At 37.8% G+C, this 16756-nt stretch overlaps 1 protein-coding gene across 4 annotated transcripts in view; it reads right to left on the bottom strand.

Moving 5' to 3' along the window:
- Positions 1-2800: 2800 nt before the first annotated feature.
- USP12 (ubiquitin specific peptidase 12) overlaps positions 2801-16756 on the bottom strand; it is a 164587-nt gene continuing 150631 nt past the window's right edge. For all 4 annotated transcript variants that reach the window (XM_017848503.1, XM_017848502.1, XM_017848504.1 and 1 more), the window contains 3 exons: positions 9357-9554; positions 5239-5317; positions 2801-3886 (listed from right to left, as the gene is read on the bottom strand). In XM_017848503.1, the coding sequence (XP_017703992.1) occupies positions 3785-3886; positions 5239-5317; positions 9357-9554 (379 nt within the window). In that variant the 3' untranslated portion in view covers positions 2801-3784. The remainder of the gene's footprint in view (positions 3887-5238; positions 5318-9356; positions 9555-16756) is intronic.

The raw sequence follows: 16756 nt of genomic DNA, 5'->3' as shown, positions 1-16756 counted from the left end.
GTCACTGTGCTTGTTCTAGGAACACTCTTTGAGAGACATGAATGAAAAACAGTGCTTCCAGAATAGGGCTCCCAGGAAGGATGAAGTCTCTGAAAGCCACCTGATACAAAGATCAGCCTTGAGATCAGAAGCACACTGGGAGAATGAAGGATGGACTGAAAATAATGGCAACGTAAGTAACAATTCAAGTTACTCAGTAACGGAACCGGCTTCCGGCACTCAAGTGCAGGCTGACTGACCACTTGTGAAACAGATTTTACAGGAGCAATTACTACAGGAGAAACAGTGACCTTTAAGGTATTATATACCTGTTTTACCCTCTAAGATTCTATGACTCTCAATTTTCAAATATAAACTTTGAACTTTTCAAAGACATGCTATCACAGAAAGATGACACAAGCTACTATGTGCTAAATAAATGCAGGCACATGTAGAATGTTGTTTTACACACATGCAATTCTGTCCTAGGGAAAATCTCTTTGGATACAGAAGTAGGAGCTTGGGCAAAAGTAGTAGCACAATTTCCGAAGTGTCTACTTCTAATCTGTAAATACATTTTAGGCAAAAAGGAAAAAACACACTTAAAACCCACAGGCACAAATAAACCAACTTTAATAGATATTATTTTATATTTATATAGCGCCTCCTTCAAGAACCTTAAATGCTTTACAGACATTATCTCTAATTAATCCCCACAACAACCCTGTGAGGTAGGTATTACTCCCATTTTACAAGACAGGGAGACTGAAGCACAGAGAGGTTAAGTGACTTGCCCAAGGTCACACAGTTAAATTCACTGAAGAGCCAGGACATGAGCGCTTTAGCCTCCCAGCTCCCAGTCAAATACCTCATGATAGAATCTTTAATAAAAAGTGTTTTTAAAGAAAGTATCAAGAGTAGTTATGAAAATGAGGTCTTTCTACTGCCATCAAGGAAAGAAAAACCCTATACTGATGGTTAGAGGCCGCAAGACCCACATAATACAACATTTCCTTCTTTCCCTGTTCCCAAGCCTCCTGGTTCCTGTCTTTAGTAATCTTTTAAAGGTAAAATTTCCAAGACAGAAGCCACGTGACTTAAGAAGTGGGATTTAATTTAGAATATTTACTTTTAGTTACAATAATTTATAGAAATTTTTATTCCAATATACAAAATATGGGACAGCCATCCCAATAATCATGTACATAGTTACATAGCAATCGGCCACCATTAACAACTTAAACCAGCCCTGCATTTTAATCACAGTCAACCAACATACAACCTCACAATGCTTTCTTCATGGGTCACTTTCCTTACTTACTATACCTGTATTTTTCCCCCATCCCTGACCCTATATGTTTTAAAAGTATATTGAGTTTCTTCAAAACATTTTACTTAGATCCAGCTGCATTAAGAAGAAAAAGTAAATGTAAAACTGTCACCCCACAGTCCCTCCCCTGACAAATCATACTATGAAGTATGATGTAGATGTGAGTAAGTATGTGATTACTAGGAACTCAACACATATACTAGAACTTGCTTTAATATGAAATGTAACTTGGCTTTTACTGCATGTTTTTTCTTTAATGCAAAAATGTAAAACAAACACAACATAGTATTTCAATGCTGTACCTTTATGCAAATGACTTCATCTATCTTTTCTTAAACATGTTGTGATATAGCTAATGTTAAAACTGACACAGCTTCACTTTCCTCTTTTTCTCTGTACTGAAAGCTGCAGAAATACAGCTTTAATTCCAAGACAATTTGGTTTAAGCCCTCAAAATAAAAAGAGCACATCCACTTTCACTGCCCTGACTTTCCCCACATTGTTGATTGTGATTCTCTGTGGCATGGTGGTAGATCAGGCTGGCTATATATAATTTGTACAAAATATCTTCTAGCCAGAGATAAAAGGATATTAGAAAACTATCTAAAATAGAAACTTGTCTAAATACTTTTGATATTTAGTACAAATACTAAATATTTATAATTTTCTCCTCCAAGGCACATGTGTATTAGCAGCCCAATTAACCTTAAGTGACCCTGTTAAAGGTCTTTGCTTATGGAACAAATAGGTGATTGAGTCATTTCCTTGAGCCAAAGATTACAGAATAATAACATGTTTAATAATAGCAGCAGATAAAAATTCTTTTGTTGTTTGTTTTCCATTAGTCAACAGTTTTAGCCAAAAGAACTTTAGGAAATGGACAATTTTTTTTTTTAAAATTTTACTTGCCTGAAAAGGAATTTAATAAAGAACATAAACCAAGGCCTGAGATTTGTATTATTTCTGAATATAATTTTCTAATAATTCTTGGCGGCCAAGTTCATTCGGACTACTGTCAGACACTTTTCTGATGCATTTGGAGAAATACTGTCAAAAAAAACTTGCGATGGTTTTGCAATACATTTTATGTTAATGATATATTACTCTTAATAACCCCCAAACAGAATGAAAGTCTTAGCAAACACAAATTTTAATTTTAGGAAACACGCTTCAGATAAGGATTTGTAAAGGTAGCGGGGGAGAGGGGAGGTAGACTTATTTTTTGTTATTTCCTTAGTTCTACTTGTTAAAATTTAATCTTCAAAGGGGTTGTTTGCATTCGCTTCCAGGTTCTGCTAGGGTTATGATGAGATTATTACTTCTTTCCAGGGTTATAAAAATGGCATTGAAAATAACTAAGATGCTATGACAGATTTCCAAGCTGATTGACCTCAACTTTGAAACTTAGAATCTTAAGGAATTCTAAAGATTTGGTATTACACCACACTGCACCAGATTTTTATTATTCCAAAACTATCAGGAATTTTTTCTATAGTTTTTTATTATGAAATTAAAGCTGAAACAAGAAAAATAACTTGATTTTAGAAACCATAACAAAAGGACAAATATTTAGAGCCAAGAGATATCGTTCCTCCTGAAAAGGATAATTTACCTTCCTCTCACTTGCAGTTTTTTCTCCAAGGTTTCTTATGATTTCAGGATAGGATTAAATTTCAACCTTAAAAAATAGAAACAAAAAGGACCCTTTAAAACTGACATAACTAATAAAATATGTTCAAAAATGGGACTGACAGAATCATGGCACCTTACATACAATCTTAGACTTCTACCAGTTTTAAGTAAAAATTAAGAAAAAAATTATATATTACAAAGCCAGTCTTTCCCTTGGGGAAAACAAAGGCACGTTTGCACCAATTGCTCCCGACATATACATATACTGTATATTATTATAAGCTTCTTCAGAGAAGCAAAACATCTTTGTCTTCCCGACACTGGATTATCTAGCATGTTAGGTTTTACATCAGGAAGGCAACTGCAAGTGTTGGGCCCAAAAGTATTTCTGGTTTACTCTTGAAAAGACCACTGAATATGCTTCTATACACACTGAACCAGGCAAATTTATGCAGTGTGTTCAACATCATCTCCTTATCAATACAGCACAGATTCCGATTCTTTCTACTGCACTCCCAAGGAATTCAAAGCATTATTGGTGCAATTAATAAAGAGAAAACGCGTGTCAATGACTGGAAGGCTGTTTTACAAGAGGAGCTGGTATCTCTGATTTCACCTCCTTGTTGAATGGAACTGTACAGACAGCATGATACCTGAGCAAATAAATCAACTACCATGATCGGAAGAGCTTGTCAATCCGTCTTTGCTTTATCGTGTGCAAAGTGTGCTACTGCCCCCTGAGCTTCCTGCATTTCTCTTTTCTTGAAAAATCAGTGCTTGATCCTTTCCAAAATAACCAGAGAAGAAATGAGGCAGAAAGTATCTCTTCATCACGGTTCCCCCTCAGTCCCGAGACTGATAGAAAAGGATGTAACCAGACTCAGAGTTCTTTGAAATATCTGATGTCAACCCGTAGAATTCTTCAATAGCCTGTGCATCTATTTTCTGTGAGGCAAAATGTAAACATTAGTACATAAATGAGCTCTGTACAGTCAGATGGCTTATATTTAATAGACTGATAATACCAAGTATTTGGGGAAAACGGAACTCTCATACATAGCTGGCAGGGTACTCTGAAAAAATGTTTAGAAATACCTATCTTCTAAAGCTGAACATACAACTACCCTTTGATCCACCAATTCTACTTCTAGATATAGGATGAATTATATGAGACCACTAATAACTATTTTGGACCTACAAAATGGCAACTTCCAGGCTGGGCACAGTGACTCACACCTGTAATCCCAGCACTGTGGGAGGCCAAGGCTGGCGGATCACCTGGGGTTAGAAGTTCGAGACCAGCCTGACCAACGTGGAGAAAGCCCGTCTCTACCAAAAATACAAAATTAGCCAGGCACAGTGGTGCATGCCTGTAATCCCAGCTACTCGGGAGGCTGAGGCAGGAGATTCACTTGAACCCAGGAGGTGGAGGTGGCGGTGAGCCGAGATCGCACCCTTGCACTCCAGCCTAGATAACAAGACTCTGTCTCCCAAAAAAACAAAAAGGCACCTTCTAGTGGTCCAACCTAACATATACCCAAGGAAAATGAGTGTATATGTCTAGCAAAAGGCTTGTAAAAGATGACCAATGCATTTTAATTCACAATAGTCATTAACTGACAAAAAGTCAAATTTCTAACTTGGTATATTTGTACAGCAGAAAATGACAAAGCAGTAAAAAAGAACTGCCATTACTGCAGACAACAAGAATGCACCTCACAAATATATTCAGTGAATAAAGTCTGACACAAACAAAATCATACTGTATGAGTCCATTTATATTCAAGCCTAGGCAAAGTTAATGATAAAAGTCCAAATAGCAGGCTCCAGGAGGGTAGAGGTGAGGAAAGCTTAAGTTCTGACCAGAAGGAGGAACAAGGGGGCCTGCTGTGGTGGTGAAAATGAATTATATCTTGACCTGGATAGTAGTTAACAAATGTGTGTGTCTGTATGGCTGTGTGTGTGTGACGAGGGGGACACACATACACAAATTCAGATTTGTATACTTTACTGTATGTATGTTACATGGCTTATTTTTATTTTTATTTTTTTTTTAAAGTCAGGTCTGTTGTTGAAAGCTTTCCTTTGTTTTATTCCACGTGTGTAAAGGTTACGTGACCACTCAACTGTTGGGCTTGGATGTTGCAGAGTAAGTAGGAATCAGACTACAATCTATAGACCCAGACATTTGTCTCATATTCATCACCAGTCATATCTAAATGAGAAACTATCAGAAAATAGTGAAAAGCAACATATGCATACAACTTTCAAAAATAAGAGATTAAGAAACTACTTACTTCTACAATGTCGTCATCAAACAACAACCAAAAATCATGACTCTTAACTATTGCAATATAATGGCCTCGATTGGGACCACTAAAACAAACAAAAAAGAAGTTAATTTAATATGATATTTATTAATATTACTCTTTCATGCTCTAAATTTTATGTTTTATAGAGAAACCGAAACAAATAGCAGTAAAAAAGAACTGCTTCTTTTTTATACCCCTTAACTATTCTTTCCAAAAAAGATAAAGCTACACTGAGTTGAACTGGTAATCAATTTTAAAATCAAATAATTAGTACTCTAAGAGATTCTACTCACATAAAGCTGCATTACTGAAATTCTTTACTGTCTTTATAATAGTTTTCAATTTTGCTTCTACAATAAAAGACAATGTTTTCTATCATTTTATAAGGGGAGGGGATCACAGCAGAACATGCTGAATTCAACTATAAAACAATGCATACAAGAATTATTTCTAAGCCTCACTCCCTTGGTAACAGTTTTTTTTCTTGAGGAAAGATCCAACATGATGCTTGAAACAGGCAAGGATATCAAATCCTTGGTTCCAAAATCAAGCCTGAACTTCACAAAATGTCTTTAAAAAGCAAATGACCTTTGCTCAATGGTGAGTCAATATGAAGTACCTAATGCTTAATACCATTATAACTATTACTATGATTGCCCCTGCATCTCATTTTAAACAAATCTGGAATATATAAATGTAGACATGCATAAAAATAAAGGAGGCATAATTTCTTTTAAAAGCAATTCTTTGTTTTATAAAAGGATATGCCAAAGGTTTTAACCTCTTCCAGTTTAAGTACGGTTCATTATAAAGGCTTATATGGTTATATTTATTCTATTGTAATTCTATAATACAGAATTTGAAATCCTTTTCAATACAAAGTATTCCTTATGGTAAACACTATTTTAAAAGTAGTGACCAGATATTAGAATAAGCCACCTCCTAAAATGTCTTATGTTTCTCAGATCATTTGATCCTGTAGGTAAGATAAATACCTTAGGTGACAGAATGACACCAACAAAAAAAAAATTTTTTTTTAAAACTATGGAGGATGACACCTCAAAACTTTCTTTTTAAAAAGCATTTAATGCTTTATTAAGTCTATTTCTATATTTATTTAGGACTCATCTAAAGGGTCTTGTGTGTTATGGGGAGAGGGTCAGAAATGAAAACAAAATTATAAAAGGTGAAATCAAGAAAAATCAAAGAAAGGCTGCAGAACACAGGATGGAAGGAAAGGAGGTGGGTGGGATGAGGACTAGTAAACTGAGAAAAGTTAGGCGGCTTTTTCCTTTGGCAAAGAACTAGTTTGAAGAACAGTAGACAAAAGTTAATTTCATAAACTAAAAATGAAATGAGAGATGAAGGGCTAAACTTCCACCTAAGGAAGCTGTTTCTTAGGTGGCATCTGATTTCTGGACATTAAACACACTCAGCTGAGTAGATATAAATGCCTAATGTATGCAAATAACTACTGACTGCTGTGGAGATTAAAGAGATTTCAACAACTGCTTTGCCCAAATACCCCTTCAGTACAGTAGACAGCTACTCTGAAAACATAATCCAAGGCAGAATATGATATAAAAGTAGAGCCACAGGAGAGACCTTATCCAGCAAGAGAGGAGATGGAAGGGAGAGAGGGATGGGAAATCAAGAAACGGAGCCCAGTTCTGACATGGGCTTGAAGGGTAATACTTAGTCAACGAACATTTGCTAGAAGTCTCTTCTAGGCTGGGAACCAGGGATAGAGAAGGAGCAAGCTGAGCTGGAACTGACATGCAGATAATGAGGCTGTGCACACCCTCCACACTGTCATATGAAGCAAATCTACAAATAAGTCTGCTAAATAAAATACACAATGGAAAAATATCCTAAAATATGATTAGTCTTTTATTAGTGAGCAAATTATCTCCCGTTTTAAAAAGCACCTGTTCTCATAAGGGAAGCAGACATACATCCTAAGACAGTACACAAAGCACTAAGACAAGGCTAGCACTGCCCATCTAGTATTTATGTGAAGACAACACGTGGAGACTGAGGCTGGGCAGAAGAGCATCAAGGAAGACTTCCAGAGAGGAGAGGCAGGAAGGCAAGAGGCAATGAGAGTGAGACAGGAGAGAGAAAGACCCTGGGGTAGGGGCGGGATCCCAAAGACCTACTGTGCAGACCTCCACCAGAAGTGAGTTCCCAGTGAAGGCAGACCACCAGGGCTGTGAGGAAAGTCAATAAGCATCTCTCTGCCATTTTCTGCCCCAATTCTGACAGCAGGGACTCAGACAGCTGGCAAGAGGGTTTGACAGTGCTTGTGAGAACATGCTTTCACTGACTGTGGAGTTCAAGTTGGGAGAAGCAAGTGAGGCCAAAGAAAAGGTTAAAAAGGGAAAGGGTCAAGAGACTCAAGGATTTCAGGGTGGGGAAAGGGTTGGATTAATTTTAAAAGGAGAGAGTGGGGACGGGACCCTGGTTGCCATCTAAGTTGGGCATCTCAGCTCAATGTCTTGTGAGTAGAGCAATTCTAAAAATCTAGCATTATTTAAGTAGAGTAGGACTGTTACTAAATTTGAAGAGGCTAAAGAACAGTCTAATTAGGGTGTGAGAAAGTAAATATTATAGAGCTGGGATGTGAGAAGGTAGTATTGTATTTTTGTTACTAAGACATTAGCAGTAGCTAACTGATTTACATCTCCTTTTGAATCCTAACAAAGCAATGAGGTAATTAGTATTATGTACATTTTCTAGAAGAGAAAACTGAAGCCTTTTCAGGAAGCTCTGCATAACATCACACTGCCCACAACTGGCAGAAACGGTACTGAGATCCAGGTTTCTCTCACTCCGAGTACCTGGTCTGAATCACTACACCAAGGCTCTTTAAGTAATCTTGACCCTGTCTCACTCCTTGAAGATGTGATCACTCTTAATCTAGAAGTAGAAGAAAGATTCTTGCTGAGGATACAAGACGGGACCCAAGGCTGACCCAGGCAATGGAGGTACAAGACGATTATTACAGAGTATTTGCTCCCTCCGGGTTGTCCTTAAAAATTCTGATCAGGGGCCGGGCGCAGTGGCTCACGTCTGTAATCCCAGCACTTTGGGAGGCTGAGGCAGGCGGATCACCAGGTCAGGAGATTCAGACCATCCTGGCTAACGCGGTGAAACTCTCTACTAAAAATACAAAAAATTACCCGGGCATGGTGGTGGGCGCCTGTAGTCCCAGCTACTTGGGAGGCTGAAGCAGGAGAATGGCATGCGGAAGGCGGAGCTTGCAGAGAGCCGAGATGGCACCACTGCACTCCAGCCTGGGCGACAGAGCGAGACTCTGTCTCCAAAAAAAAAAAAATTCTAATCAGAGAGCTGGGAGGAGGGCTGAAGTGGAGAAAGCTGGAACTTTTTTTACTTGGATAAAACATGCTGTTAGTACAAGTTTCCCAAAACCAAGGGGAAAATGATGAGTGCCTGCTTTAAAATTATTAAAGGAAATTCTAAGCAGTCAATGAAGACGGTTATGTTCCAAATACAAGTTCTGATTATGTGATGCTCTTGCAGTTTGAGAATTTTTGATGTATTTAATAAGGTCAGTTACAGGTATGTATGTTCATACAGAGAAGATGTGTACACATGTTGGAAAAGAAGATGAGAAGGTGACAGAAAGCAAAACTGGCTAACAGGCAATGATAAATACACACACAGGTAAAATAAAAAAAGGATCTTTGAAGATTACTTCCGATGCCATTTTAAATGCTTTTTACAACCACTATGATATGCTGAACATATGCAATTCAACTCAGAAGTGATTTATTTTAACCCACAACCCTCTATACACCCCAAAAAAGGAAAAGAAAAACTAACAGATCTCAAAGTTCTAGGAAATCAGATATAGTACTTGCAGAGTAATAACTAACAAAATAAAACAATATATTTTAACATATAAAATTTTAAGGAATGATAAAATGTAAAGCTAAAACTCCATTTTGAAATAAAATTATCTTGAGAAGAATACAAAATTTCTAAAAGTTCTGTATTTGAATAATTCATGAACATCTTGAATATACACTGCTCTTCTAACCTAAGAAATTCCACTCCTATGTCCCCAGAGCTGCAATTACCTTCCACAGTGAACCACAACAGCAACCAGGTCGTACATTCTGTCTGGATTGGTGGCATCACCTGAAGTGTTAAATAGACGAAGTTCTAAAGGAAAAACTACCCGGTAAGAGAGTTTTGTGTATCGATGAAGTTGATCCATATATTTAAATCTCTTCAGGTGTAGAGCTAGAATCATGGGCAGTTTTTTAACTTTCATCCTATTAAAAATAAAAATGAAAACAAAATTTCACAAAAGATATCCACCATGTCCTTGAATTATCAAACTTTATGATATCCAATGAACAGATAGTCAATGGTCAGTTTCAACAGCCCAGCACTGCCTAGTTTCGCACATTTCTACCAATTATTTTTATACTGACAAAACAATGTTCTGAACATCTTAAGATGACCCCATCCTACCGATCATCGCCACACCACATAATTTGACACAGCTCTCAATATGGCTCCAAAACAGATGGAATGGCATTAGTCCTTGGTTAAGGAATCTGTATTTTTCAAACACACATCTCTTATAATAAGGCTAAATGCACAGGGTGCTCAAGAGTGGTAGAGGGAAAACAAGTTTCTTGAAACTGACAATTCCTTTGGACTTGGGTAGACTGAAATCTATTTTTTTCTATCAATCTATACGATGCAGTTACAGACGGACAATAGGAGACTAAAACAACAAAAGCGCTAAAGACATTCAAGGTGCTTGTCAGAGACAAGAAATAACTCCATATTAAGAAAAATGACTATGTATATCCTAGAAAGGGAATAAAATAACCTGGAAACTTAGGAGTTAAGTTTTTAATTGTGAAACACAGGCTGTTCTTCATGTTCTAAATAATCTTTATTATGCCTTTAAATGCCATTTCTCCCTGAGAGTGCCTTTGTACTCCTACTTCACCTAAAAATCTATTCTTTTAATGGCTCAGCTCAAATGTCACACCCTCTGGCACAAATACCTGCTCTCTTCAATCCTCCATCAGCACTTTACAGGTTCACTTTATATATGTCAAGCTTCTTACATGGTAACAATTTTAGGTGATTACGGTTCTTTTCTTCTAGGCCCTGAATTCTCGGCAGCTAGAAAGCATTCCCTTCATTTTTATTTCCCCACTATCTAGCAACATGCCTGACATAGGATAGATGCCAAATGTTGCACAACTGAATTTTAAATGGGTCTGGTGACGCAAAATACTCCTCACAATTTAAACAAGTGATACATGGTAAGCCACTCTCTCTAATAAGTGAAAAATCATTTTATAACATTATACTAAATCTGCATTCTACGTATCTTAAATATGGTGGATAGCTTATTATTCCTAAATTACTTACTATTCGAGTAACTTGGCCTTTTGGAAACATTAGCCAAAGTAAAGGTAAACAACTAGTCACTCCTAGAAAGCAATCCAGCAATATGAATTAGGAGCCTTTACAGCCTTTGCCTCACTAATCCTATTTCTAGAAATATAAATTAAATATATAATCTCAAAACATCCCTTATGAGAATAATCTACTTGTAGAGTTCTTTTACATTGTAAAAAATCCCAACTATTCAACAACAGGAAATGTGGAAATAAATTAGAATTCAAACAGTGTTGTACAACTTAAATAAAACAATGCTGATGAAAGTTTCCAGGTGACATGGGAAAATACTTAAGAAGTCAGGATATAAAATTATATATAAAATATAATTCAACTATGAATTACCCATGTAGAGTTTGATTAAACCCATGTAGAGTTCCTGAAACGAAATCTTTACAAAACAAGGTATCCTTTGAGAATTTCCAATGGATGGTAGATGCAAAAGACGAATTTTCTCAGCATAAAATGAGTGTCAGTGTACTATTAATAAATGGCAGTCAGGTAAGATTAGGAAGAGGAAAGAGAATGAACTTGGCCTGATGGTTAGGGAAAATGTGTTTTTAGCAATTACACAAGGCCGGGGGAGTCCAAATGCAGAAAAGAGAAAATGTCTCAATAATAGCAGATACAATGTTTGATAAGACAACACATGAAGAATATGAATCCTATTTGCCAAAGATCCTCCCAGGGGAGAAGTGCTGGCTACCACAAAGAAACCAACTATCCATGGAATTGTCAAGCAAAAATACGTGTGGAGCCATATTTTAAAGATGATGAGAGACTAGCTTACAAAATTTCCCTCATATGGAAATGGTTCCAGAAGAAAAAGCAGAAAACTGCTTGAACATATGTGTAAGGAGTGTGAAACTCATGTAGATTGTGCAGCAGAAGGAAGAAAAAAGAAGTTGACTTCCTGTTCAAAACACTAAGACCACCAAAACACCAAAGAATGTATAAGATTCTGGCTTTTCTTCCATTCCAACTTGTGGGGAGGGAAGTTACATTAGGGAGGTCTTGATCACTTTCATTGTTTTAAAAAAAAGTTGTCTTAGAACATAATGTTTTCTACATAAGACAAACATTTTGAAGAAAAAAGAGGAGGACAGAGATCATTATTTTCCTTTTAAAGTTTGAATAAACACTGATTTTAAAATCTTCTGTAAGCAGATATCAATTTTCTATTTAAATTTATCTTTTTAATGACATTTACTGACCATACAAACAACTACTTAAAATTTGGATGAATTTCTATTATTCAGTTGGCCCTCCATATTGGGAGTTCCACATCCACAGATTCAAACAGCCATGAATTGAAAATACCCAAAAAATAAGTAACTAAAAAAAAAAAAAAATGCCATTTTAAAAAAACACAGTACAATTATTTATATATCATTTACATTGTATTAGGTATCAAAATACATAGGAGTATATGCATAGATTATATGCAAATACTTGTCATTTGATATCAGGGACTTGAGCAACCATGCATTTTGCTGTAGGTGAGGGCCCTGGAACCAACTGATACTGAGGCACAACTCTATGCATTTTCTTGCGTTTACATCTTTAAAATGACAAATTGCATTCATGTTGTATTCTAACATAATAGGGGGTTGCCTTTCTTGATAATGTCTAGTTATAATTTAAAACTATTCAAAAAAAGCACAAGGATGGGAAAAGGCATACCATGTAAACACCAATCCTAAGTAAGCTGGCTATACTAATGTCAAAGCATATAAGATAAGGAATCTTACCAGAAATAAAGAATACTTCATAATAATGGTCAATTAACTAAGAGAACATAACAATCTTAAAAGCATGTGCTCCAAAATTTTTTCAAATTTCAGAAATAAACAGACACGTGCATAATCAGAATTGGAATCTTTAACAGACTTCTCTCACTAACAAAAAAAATCAGTAAGGACAGGAAAATACGAACATCCTAACTGTGGACTTAATTGACATTTATGGAATACTCAACCCCAAACTGCACTATATACATTCTTTTCAAGTTCAACCAAAACATTCACTAATGTACTGGACTCAATAAATTTCAAAGATGAAATCAGACTATGTCCTCTGATAAAAAAAATCTAGAAAACCCCCCAGCTATGGAAACTAAGCAATACATTTCTAAATAAACCATAGGACAAACAGAACATCACAAAGGAAATTAGAATATATTTTTAAATGGATGATTATTATGAGACTACAACATCCTCTCATTTTAGGTCCTGTTCCCTAGGGCAGACCCTGAGACAGAAAGCCCCAGGCCTGTGATTTCTTAATGTCATGCTCCCTGTGTATGGGGGGGTGGAAGGAAACCAGGTAAGGATTCAATCTCAAGCAAAATCCCAGAAGAGTGGCTTCAGCTCAGTGTCAGAGAAACCCTGGAGTCTAAATTTCACTTCAGATTTCTCTTGACCACAAGGTAGCTGAGGTTTCATATGCTCTTTAGCACCTGTCAGTGACGGGTCAAAGACTGGGAATTTGAACCAAATTCCCAGAAACTCCCTTCTCCAGTAGCCCAAGGGGGAGTCCTTCCCAGAGCCATCAGGTGCTAAGTAGTCCAAAAGACTAGGGGAGGGGCTGGAGGAAGGACTGACATTGCCCGCAACCACCCTCAACGGGAATACCAACTATCCTGCCGCAGGCAAGCAACACCAGTACAGGATGGAAAGCAGACCCCGGAATCCAGTGGAATCTGAGCTGTTTTTCTCAACAGTCAGAAATCCTTTTTAAAGTAAATTTCCTATTTTTATAAACTGTGTGAGCCAAACGGAGTTCTACAGATGGAATGTGATCCAGAGGACACTATGTGCAAGCTCTGCCACAGATGAATGTAATACCCCAGCCACAGGCACTTAAGAGCTTACCAACATCCTGTCAGCACAGAAGTCCTGACCACACAGAAAAGCTTAATAATTGTACACACATTCAGTTCCAAGGACTGAATTCCATGCCCTTTTAAAAGGTGCCATCAACAAGGATTAATTGTGACACATTACAATGAGGGGGTCAGGGCGAATAGAACGCTTTATGTGAGAAAGACACTAAGGTGACTCCGTGAGATATAAGCAATGAGAGGACATTTAGGCAGCAGAACCTAGACTCCAGCATGTGTCAAAATGGGGGATGGGTCACGGGCACAAATGAGGCTCATGGCGAACCCCAACAAGTGTATAAAACGTAGTATTGAGGGACGGACATCTGGAGATCCAGGTAGGCATGCAGGCAAGGAGCCAGGAGGCACCAATTTCTCAACAGATGGAAGGACCCACCCAACTCAGATTCCAGAAGACTTGCATGGGGCTGTGTGTGCAAGAGGTGGTCGGAGATGTTGACTACAGCAAGGCAAATCCCTATTGCCGATATGATTTCACATGATACTACACAAGTTACCATGACTGGGACTGACTACAGGGGAATAAGATATGAATCTTGTTAAGAAAATGAAGCAAAAGGAAGGGCCTTCATCTCACAAACAGGAAGCAATTCAATCATTAAATCTAGGGCAGATACTCAGAGATGGACTGTGGCCACGACAATGTGATGCTGAGTCACCTGGCCATGCATGGGTCTTCTTCAATACCTGGTAAGAACAGGACTGGTCCCAAAAGTGGGGTCAGGCACATACGGAATAAAGGGAGCGTAAAGAGACTTGAGAGAGGAAAGCTGAGAAGGCAAGGAGCTCAGCTCCCAGTCCATTGTCACTAATCATTGGATCCCACAGAGTAGTGACAGAAATACAGGCACACCTTGGAGATACAGAAAGTTCAGTTCCAGGCCACTGCAATAAAGTGAAGACCGCAATAAAGCAAGTCATACACATTTTTGGTTTCCCAGTGCATATAAAAGTTATGCTTATATTATACTGTAGTCTATTAAGTATGTAATAGCATTATGTCTGAAAAAAAGTCTGTTATCTTGGTTTAAAAATAGTTTATTGCTGAAAACTTAATGATCATCTGAGCCTTCAGAGAATCATCATCTTTCTGCCGGTGGAGGGCCTTGTCTCAAGGCTGATCATTGCTGACTGATCAGGATGGTGGCTGCTGAAGGTCGGGGTGGCTAAGGCAATTTTTTTTTTTTTTTTTTTTTTGAGACGGAGTATTGCTCTGTCGCCCAGGCTGGAGGGGAATGCAGTGGCGCGATCTCGGCTTACTGCAAGCTCCAGGCTGAAGCAATTTCTTAAAATAAGGTAAGAACGTCTGCCACATCAACTGGCTTTTCCTTTCACAGATTTCTCTGTAGCATGTGATGCTGTCTGATAGCATTTTATCTACAGAACTTCTTTCAAAATTGAGTCAATCCTCTCAAACCCTGATGCTGCTATCAACTAAGGTTATATAACATTCTAAATCCTTTGTTGTCATTTCAACAATGTTCACAGCATGTTCACCAGGAGTAGATTCCATCTCAATAAACCACATTCTTTGATCATCCGTAAGAAGCAACTTTTCATTCATTCAAGTTTGATCATGAGATTGCAGCAATTCAGTCACATCTTCAGGCTCCTAATTCTTGTTCTCTTGGTGTTTCTACCACATCTGCAGTGACTTCGTCCACTGAAGTCTGAACCCCTCAAAGTCATCAATGAGGGTTGGAATGAACTTCTTCCAAACGTCTGCTAATGTTAATATTTTTACCTCCTCCCGTGAATCACAAATATTCTAATGGCATCCAGAATTGTGAATCCTTTCCAAAGGGTTTCAATTTACTTTGCTCAGATCCATCAGAGGAATCTCAATCTATGGCAGCTATAGCCTTAAAAAATATTAAATAGTAAGACTTGAAAGTCAAAATAACTCCTTGATTCATGGGCTGCAGAATGGAGCTTATGTTAGCAGGCATGAAAACAACATCAATCTCTTTGTGTGTCTCCATCAGAGTGCTTAGGTGACCACATGTATTATCAATGAGTAGTAATATTTTGAAAGAAATCTTTTTTTCTGAGTGACAGGTCTCAACAGTGAGCTTAAAATATTCAGTAAATCATACTGTAAACAGATGTGCTGTCATCCAGGCTTTGTTTCTTTTCTACAGCACAGGCAGGGTAGATTCAGCATAATTCTTAAGAACTCAAGGATTTTAGGGACGGTAAATGAATACTGGCTTCAACGCAAAAGTCACCAGCTGCATTAACTGCTAACCAGAGAATCAGCCTGTCCTTTGAAGCTAGGCACTAACTTCTCTCTAGCTATGACAGTCCTACACGCCCTCTTTTTCCAATAGAAAACTGTTACCTCTATATTGAAATCTGTTGTTTAGTGTAGCCACCATCAACAATTATTTTAGCTAGGCAATCTAGATAACTTACTGCAGCTTCTAGATCAGCATTTGCTGCTTCATCTTCTACTTTTATCTTACGGAAATGGCTTCTTTCCTTAAAACCTCTCTCTCAGCCTTCACAGAATTGAAGACAGGCCCTTGTTTTGGATTAGGCTTTGGCTTAAGGGAAAGCCACTAGTTGTGGCTACTTTGATCTTCTAACCAGGTCACTCAAACTTCTCCATGTTGGCAATAGGCTGTTTTGCTTTCTTATCATTTGTGGGTTCACTAGAGTAGCTCTTTTAATTATCTTTCACAACTTTTTCTTTGCACTCACATCTTGGCTGTTTGGTGCAAGAGACCTAGCTTTCAGCCTGTCTTGGCTTTCAACATGCCCTATTCATTAAGCTTAATTATTTCTAGCTTTTCATTTAAAGTGAGAGATATGCAAGTATTTCTTTTCACTTGAATCCTTAGAAGCCACGTAAGGCTATTAACTGGCCTAATTTCAATATTGTTGTGTCTCAGGGAATAAAGAGGCCCGAGAGAGAGGTGGTGGTGGGGGAGACGTCAGGTTGGTGGAGCAGTCATAACACACAACATTTAAGTTCATCTTTTTTTTTTTCGAAATGGAGTTTCGCTCCTGTTGCCCAGGCTGGAGTGCGATGGCATGATCTCGGCTCACGACAACCTCCACCTCCCGGGTGCAAGTGATTCTCCTGCCTCAGCCTCCCAAGTTGCTGGGATTACAGGCATGTGCCACCACATCTGGCTAATTTTG

The sequence above is a fragment of the Rhinopithecus bieti genome, unplaced genomic scaffold (genome assembly GCF_001698545.2).
Source record: "Rhinopithecus bieti isolate Rb0 unplaced genomic scaffold, ASM169854v2 scaffold_28547, whole genome shotgun sequence".
Lineage (NCBI taxonomy): Eukaryota > Metazoa > Chordata > Mammalia > Primates > Cercopithecidae > Rhinopithecus > Rhinopithecus bieti.
This window is presented reverse-complemented; position numbering and strand designations above follow the sequence as displayed.